At 39.3% G+C, this 8,606-nt stretch overlaps 1 protein-coding gene across 1 annotated transcript in view; it reads right to left on the bottom strand.

Annotated features, from left to right (window-relative positions):
- Positions 1–8,606, bottom strand: part of PEX7 (peroxisomal biogenesis factor 7) — a gene marked incomplete at its 5' end in the record, with an annotated part of 43,592 nt that overhangs the window by 23,490 nt on the left and 11,496 nt on the right. The window contains 2 exons of the mRNA XM_029086122.1: positions 3,296–3,409; positions 3,811–3,917. Coding sequence (XP_028941955.1) covers positions 3,296–3,409; positions 3,811–3,917 — 221 coding nt within the window. The remainder of the gene's footprint in view (positions 1–3,295; positions 3,410–3,810; positions 3,918–8,606) is intronic.

The raw sequence follows: 8,606 nt of genomic DNA, 5'->3' as shown, positions 1-8,606 counted from the left end.
GAAAGGGATATCAGGAGCAACAGCTGCCTCTGTTTAGGTAGCATACTGGTCTCTCTTTCTATTTAGTGTGACTGGTGAATTACATCACACAAGCGTAGACAAGCTGCACCACCTCTAAGTGCTGGCCCACATTCTTCTATCTTACGTCCACAGGAACCATGTCTATCCTGAAATGGAAGCTATAAAAGCCTGCTAAGACAGAAGTCATGTACTCTCACATACCTCTCCTTTGCAATTGTATGCATATACAGCCTCCCCATCATCTCCTTAAAGCCACTTAGTGAACTCATCTCAGGGGCTGATCAGCAAAGAAACTCCCAACTCCTAATAATAATTTCAAGGCATTTTAAGAAAACAGGGAGCATGATAGGTCATAAAAATGAAACTCTGATGAGACAGTATAAAAATATAAAAGATAACCCTACCTGGTCAGGCCAACAGTCTTCAAGCCCAGTGCTCTCTGTTTACTTGGCATCTTCTGTATTTTAGTTTGTAGCAACTGCCTCTGGTCCTCTCACTAGATAGCACTGAGAAGAGTCAGGCTTTGTCTTCTCCATTTCCCCCCATCATTGATATACAGTGATCAGATCCTCCCTAAGCCTTCTCTTCTCCACACTAAACAAATCATAGTTCCCTCAGCCTCTCCTGGTAGGACAGAGGCTCCAGTCTCTTAATCTTCCTTATGGCCCTTTGCTGGTGTGTTGGGTTTGTGTGCGGGGAAAGGGGGACTGTTTTTGGTAGTGGGGGAAGAAGCTTCCCTAAAGCTCCCCTGGCTCCAAGGTAGATCCCCCCAGCCCAGGCTGAGCCAATGAGCAATAGAGAAACACCCCTGCGAATCCATATTTGTGAGGGGAAGGACTGTCCTGAAAAGAAGAAGGTGGAGAGAACCTGGAGGAGGTTGACCTGAACAAAAGATGACCATCAGCCTAAACAAAGAGAGAGCTTTGTTGTCAGGAGGAAGAAGGAGGAGGGGAAGGACAGAACCTCAGACACTCAGTTCAACAGCATGGAGCAGGAGAAGGCAAAGGAGGTCCCTGCAGTCCACGCAGGTATACCCACGTGTAGACCATGGAGGACTCCACGCTGGAGCAGGAAAGCTGAGCCTGAGGGCAAGTGTGACTGAAATTGAGACCCCAGAAATGCTCAACACCAGAGTGGGGGTGGACCACCAGAGCCGAGGGGTGAGGAGGTGCGCTGGACCAGAGGCCTGTCTGCAGCCTGTGGATGTCCCCATGCCAGAGCCAGGAGCTGTGCCCAAAGAAGTCCATGACTCCATGAGAAGCTCACTTTGGAGCATCTTGTTCCTGGACTCCCACGCTGGGAAGAGCAGCAGAGGTGACCTGACTGCAACCCCCATTCCCTGCCCCTGTGCCGCTGAGTGGAGAAGGTAGAGAAATTGGAAGCAAAGTGATTTGAGCCCAGGAAGAAGGGTGGGGTGGGGGAAGGTGCTGTAAGATGTGGTTTTTATGTCTCACTGCGCTACTCAGATGAATGGCAATGATTTAAATTTATTTTTCTTCCCCGAGTTTGAGTCTGTTTTGCCCGTGACCATAACTGGTGAGTGACCCGTCCCTGTCCTTCATCCTAATCCTGTGTCCCCTTTGTTGTGACTCCCATCCCATCTCACTGGGTGGGGGGAGTGAGTGCAGGACTGCATGGTCCTACTGTGGGTTAAACCACCACAGCTGGATTTACTCTAGTATGTCCATGTCTCCCTTGTATTGGGAAGCCCAGAACTGGACCCAGCACTCCACATGTATTCTCACTGGTGCACTGAGTAGTAGGTAAGGATCACTTCCCTCAGCCTGTTCCCAATGCTCTTCCTAATGCAGCCCAGGATGACACAGATTAGAGAAACTGGAGATGCTATCCCTGTCTAGCTCTTCTAGTATCTGTTTATTGACCAGCAGCTATCCATGGACCTGATGACACTGTCTGCTTATGCAACCTCTTGTGCAGAGAGCTAGTTCAAGAAGCCCTACCATCTGATGTGTAAAAGAAGTACTTTCATCTGCTTGTAAACCCATCTTCTGCTAGTTTCATCAAGTGTCCTTTAGTTCTATTATCACAGGTTATGCTGAACAACAATTTTGCATTCACTTTCTCCATTTTATCATGAACACGATGTGCTACGAATCCCTTAGTGGCAGAGCTGTTTTATTTAAAAGATCCCACTAACTGTCAGAGAGTAAGAATATGACAGTCTGTATTGATTGATACTGTATTGATTCATCTGTCTTAATGGCTGTCAAACTGGAATTGCAAAATGATCTTGTTTAAAAAAACAAGAAAAAGCTCGAACACCACTGCTAAATGTTCTTCTGCTAAGAAGAACATTTCACAGAGCCAAATTACAGCGTGGTTATGCAGGAATTAAATTAGAAAAAAAGACTGGACAGCCACCACCAGTGGGGACAGCAAGCAAAGGTAGCTGGGATAAGGAAGCGCAGGAGCTTCTGAGGCTGTCTGGCCACAAGCAGCATCTGTGATATGAAACCACTCCCTGAGTCACACCCTTTTCTGACCAATAACAGCCTAAGTGGAGTAACTTTTAAAGGTGTTAGAAACACATCAAAAATTCCAAGGATGTTAAACAAAATACTGACCCAGGATAACTTTTTTCTTAAGTTCAGACTTTCTAGAAAATATTAATAAACATATCTGCTCCTGAAAGGCTCTAAAAGGATCAGGTATCATCTGACTAATATAAAAAATAATAAGCCCTAACTAATATGAAAAAAATGTCATCATGCATCTAGAACAAGTTCCTATCGGTGGGTGACCTAGTAGTACACTGACCCAGTATAGTAATCTGTAGCCTTTCATGCATAAAGTTTCAAAATCTCTCTGAACATATCAACATTTTCTTTTTACACACAAAAATATCTATTTACAACAAGTTCTATAGCTTACCTTATGTGAATACTGACCCTTTGTATGGAAAAAAAAAAGGCACAGCACCATTTAAAAAAAAGTAAGGGAAGGTATTTTCTCTATCTCAAATTCCCCATATAACTTTGCTGAAGTAAACCTCCCAACTCTCTCAAGCTTTCAAACATTCCTCATGGAAATATACTGACTCTGAAGATGTCATTTACTTTGAAATACCAGCATTCTGCTAAATATCAAAATGTTTTACAGTGCTAAACTGAAGGTTTCCAAGAAAAGTCACTGTAGCATCTAAAATCTGTTGGTTTTTTCCTAGTTATTAGATAATACAAAATATTACTGTTTTCCGAAAAAACCCTTGTGTAACAATTCAGAAGTGGTCAATGTGGAATAAAATACAACTTACTTTTACTCTTCTGATAGCATAGGTATGACCAAGCAAGGCGAACACTGGTTGCCGGATGTTCCGCAAATCCCAGCCTTTCAAGCTACAGTCAACTGCACCCGTTACCAGCAAGTTCTGATGATTTGATAAAACACAGATATATCAGGACAATTTAATTATTAAATTGCAGTGATGCATGTGTTGGCTACAAAAGTTAGATAAATCAAACAATACAGATTAATAAATCATAAATGAGGTCTCCAGTGTGTAAATCAAAGAGAACAGGGTAATACAAACTGTTTCTCCACTCTTGACTATCCTGTCCACTATACAAAAGAATAAGCAAACCCTCTGGTCTTCTGGGGCTGTCTATCTGTTGGAACAATGCTCTTCTGAAAATGTAATAGCGAATGAGAGCAACAAAGCAACTCGACATCTTTTTATAAAGACAAGATGCATTAATATTGCAGTAAAACCCCACACTATTTCATGAGAGTCGTTCAATTAGGTAAACAATTGGATGAATAGGTTTATACCTCGTCATATTTGCACCAGTCACAGCTCAGTATCTCAGCCTGGTGGGCTGGTATCACAAGTTTGACCCCCGGGGCTTTCACATCCCAAACTCTTAAAGTCTGGTCACCTGAAACAAAGAGAAATTGATTCAACATTGTTCAATCTGTTATGGGATACAGTTAATCCACTAGTACTTATTAGACAACTGTTTCTTAGCTGTACAAAACACAAACTATTATATGAGGACATGCATGCCAAATAAAGCAAACACATTACAGACAGAGGTCAGAATGATGCACAAAAGAAATCAGAACTTACTATTGCTCTTTCTTTAGAAAAAAACCCCAAAACTCTTTATTTTAATACTAACACTTTCATTAATTTTTAAACTCTGATTTGATTAAAAGGAGATGAGGTAAAATACTTAAATAACTTTTAATTAAAGTAGAAGCTTAATTTCAAAATGGCCTCAGAGAACCAGAATAATGAAAAACTTTCTCTGCAAGCCAGCTGGGAAAAAGTACCTAGACACATGCTTTTGGCATGCAGAAAAGCAAACAGTATTTAAAATGCAACTTATCTCCAGATTCTTTCAATTAAAGGAAAATTTAAGACACATGACCCGTACTCATCATGTGCAAAACCAGCAGTTACTCTCATTTATGTGCAAAACCAGCAGTTACTCTCATTTATTGACATATCAGAAGATAAAGTCATTCTGTTGTAACTGTGACATATACTAAAAGCAACATCTGCTTTAACCTCAGAGCACATACAGACACCTGCACAGGTGTGCACACACACACACACACACACACACACACACATAGAGAGGTCTTCAGAAAAGAATGAAGGGAGTCCAGCTTAAGTGCTGTGAATCACCTGAGTCTCTTTCTTTACCTCCATCTATAAATTGTCTTTTACCCCTACAGATCTGTACCATTTCTGTACACACTTCTCACAAATTCAGTTCCTAATGGCTTTCAAAGGCGTGGAAAACTGCATCAGCTCACAAGACAACCATGCTTTTCAATTTTTTTAATCATGATTCTCTCATTAACCCTGAATATTTAGCTTTGCATCAGCAAAAATGGTTTCTCCATCTCATTTGTTTGCAGAAAGAAAATTAATTAGAATTCATTATTATGTCTGTGTCCATTCAAGAGACAAATGAACTCACTAGAAGCTGTATCCAAACACCCATGATTTCTACAGAAAGCATGTATCAATACTACCGAAATTAAAAAACCCCACAGTTTTACCTTGCTACTGAAGAAATTACTAATGTTTCTTTACTACAAACACTTCTCAAAATCTTCATATTTGTTATCATCCAACCCCGCTGCCATCAGCAGGGACATCTTCCACTAGACCAGGTTGCTCAAAGCCTCATCCAGCCTGGCCTTAAACACTTCCAGGGAGGGGGCATCCACAGCTTCTCTGGGCAACCTGTGCCAGTGTCTGACCACCCTCACACTTCTTCCTAATGTCTAATCTAAACCTCCCCTCTTTCAGCTTAAAGCCATTTCCCCTTGTTCTGTCACTACCTGCCCTTATAAAAAGTCCCTCCCCAGCTTTCTTGTAGCCCCTTCAGGTATTGGAAGGCTGCTATAAGATCTCCCCAGAGCCTTCTCTTTTCCAGGCTGAACTGTACTCTTGGTGAATAAATTCCCTACCTGTAAGGTGGGAACAACACATGATTTCTCACCCCTTTCAGAGAAGGGGTTGAAAGGGGTGAGAAAGGGGTTTCTTTATTGAGAAGAAACTTCTTTACAGTGAGGGTGACAGAGCACTGGAACAGGCTGCCCAGGGATGTTGTGGAGTCTCCTTCTCTGGAGATATTCAAGACCCGCCTGGATGCCTTCCTGTGTGATCTCATTTAGGTTCCTGCTCTGGCAGGAGGATTGGACTAGATGATCTTTCGAGGTCCCTTCCAATCCCCAACATTCTGTGATTCTGTGATTTCATTCCCTTCGCCTATTTTAATATACTGACTGCAGCTCAGTATATGTACAGCACTCCTGACAATGACACCCTGCAGTCAGCTGAAGCCCCAAACATCACTACAGTGCTTGTAAAAACAGGGCAACATATGGAGAGGAAGAAACATGACCAGCAGGGTCTTGGCAAAAAACAGGTAGTACGCCCATCCACCCACCATTAGTCTTGCTAATCTGCTTGCCCGCAGAGGACACATTTCAGTTTGAGTCTTAAGTCTTTCAGAGATATTATAATGGACTTCTTTAAAAGCTTTTATTTTAATTTCATCAGATAACATAGATTTGAAGGGGAAACACATATTACTTTACAGACAGGGTCATTTTCCCCAAGCACATAAATATAAAAATCTAGGAGAATTAGAATGAACTGCTACAAAGATGGGCCACAGTAGCATTCTGAGAGCCAAAAACATTTGGAAAAGTAAGTTACTCAGCCAATAACAATTTTGACACTAAATATACAATTGCTCCAATTATTTATTTTTAATAGAAAATGCTGATGCACAAGAAAAAAAGAGTTATTTTTCCTTTTTTTTATTTCTTTGAAAATGCTAGACTTTGCTGTTATTAATTCTGGCTGGCACTATTTGTGAAATGTTTTTAATGGAGTAACATAACATGCAAGTTAAGGTTTCTGTGAATAGAACAGACTGAATTAAAGCCAAAGGCAAATCCAATTTTTCCATTTAAGCTGTAAGCAGAAGAATCGCATTAATAATGATTAATAGTGTATCCTGACATATGCATTTTAACAAACATTTTTTCAACTCAAACATCTTTCTATGACCCCATTTTATGTGTATATATATATATATATATGTATATATTTCATTTCAACAGAAATTGCTGTTGCAAATTTTGGAATTTCCACATTTCCATGATTCCTTCAAATCTGCATCACAAAGGATGCATTTCTTCCATACGGTAAAGCAGAAATAGGATAATAATAGAAAGAACAAATGAAGCACACCTAATACAATCATATTCACTAACAGCCACTTCCAGTTGGCATCCCAAAGTAAGCAACCACAAAAGTGGCCAACATTTCCCCCACAAAATATTTCTATTTTTGTAAGAAGCAATTTCTCTATGGCAGCAGATTTTTACTGGTCCGTTAGATAATTACGATTCCAGATTTGTTTGTACATTGTAATTGCTTTCTTTCATTTTAATGAATATTTGTGAAATCTTGGACAAATCAATAGAACTACACAATATATACTCATCTATTCAGAATTTTTGAAAGAGATGCTAATCTACAAGTATGCCATCCCCGTACACAGGATAAAGACTGCCAATGCGAATGACAGCGTACAACAGGGAAAAGATCCCGTTTATTTAAGATTCAAATTTAATGTAAGTTATATACTGGCTTTTTACTCACATAAGTATTTTACCAAAATCCATAAATCATAATCCTAAATCCTGTGACAACAACCAGCTATGCAATTGTTGGTAGAGGGTGCAGAGGTACAACATTAACTCATGACTCTCAAAACCAGTCTTTTTAAGCATGTTAAAATGATCATGTCCATTTCTATTACAGACAGTATAATCAAACCTAGAACAGGATTAATAAAGCTCATGAGATTCCACACAAAGAGACAGAAATAAACAAAAACAGCAGCTTTACTTAAATCATCCAACAGGACTCTACTGAATGCACAAAATGTATTTCCATGTAGCACAACCTAGAGAGCAAGTAAACATAATTACCAGTGGAAATGTACTTTCCAGCTGGTAATGTCTTGGTCTGATACAAAATGCTGTAAACTACAAAATCAAAAGACCTTTAAGTTATTTCAGAGAAGACCCCAAAAGAGTCTTTTTTCTGAAAAGAGTAAATTGTTTTAAAAAAAAAAAAAATCAGTGAAAACTTTTATTTCAGTGTTTTCCAAGATAAATAAATCTTGGGACAAAATTTTTATTTCAAAATTGACTTCACTTATGACTTCTTATTAAACCATTCTTCAGCAAATATATATCTTACTCTAACCCAAATGACCCAAAATATACAAATTCACTGTACAAAACTGTTACTGCATTTTTCTTCTAAACACTAAACCATTATTTTACAATACGAGATTCTAATATAAAATACTATAACTTGAAAGTGCTTTGTATTCTAGTATGTGCTGCATAGAATACTTCACTCTGGTTAGCACGTACCATAAATTGAGGGTCAAACTCATTTCCTGAGAAATATTTCAGCTTGCACATTAGAAGCTGATTTAGTAAAGCTTACCAAGCACAATACTCAGATGAATTCAATACTGAGCTGGTATGTCTTGAAGCAATAGATTGCAAACTAAAGCACCCATCTCACTTTATCTCACATAGATTTGACACAAAAAAGTAAGCAAGTAAATTACATTTTAATAGCTTCTAGCAAAAACAGAAGTTTAGCTAAACTGCAACAAAACACAGTAACTCTGTAGCCAGTTTGCTCTCTAGATGCCTGATTTGTACAAGGTGTCATGCAGTAAATTGAAGCTTCTTATTCTTCTGTCCTCCCAGGATTTGGATTCCAATAACCACAAAGTTTTGCAAAGCTTGGAACCTTGCTCATGATGGCATTTCTTCTAGCACTTTCAACAAGCAAATAACCAGGAAAGGATTCATAAGAAGCAAAGAGTGGACCCACACCACACACAAACTAATGGAATATAAACTTCTATCAAGTGTTTTGGAACTCACAACAAACCACTAGTTTGTAGCAGAACAGAAGATTATTTCCTTCATTTTTTTAGGAACCTTAACAAACACAAACATACTCGGAATTACTTGTCTGCAAGTCCCACTCCCTAAAGGCTCCT

This window comes from Antrostomus carolinensis, unplaced genomic scaffold (assembly GCF_000700745.2).
Source record: "Antrostomus carolinensis isolate BGI_N321 unplaced genomic scaffold, ASM70074v2 scaffold14797, whole genome shotgun sequence".
In the NCBI taxonomy this organism is placed as follows: domain Eukaryota; kingdom Metazoa; phylum Chordata; class Aves; order Caprimulgiformes; family Caprimulgidae; genus Antrostomus; species Antrostomus carolinensis.
Note: the sequence above shows the minus strand (reverse complement) of the source record. Positions and strands in the feature narration are given on the sequence as shown.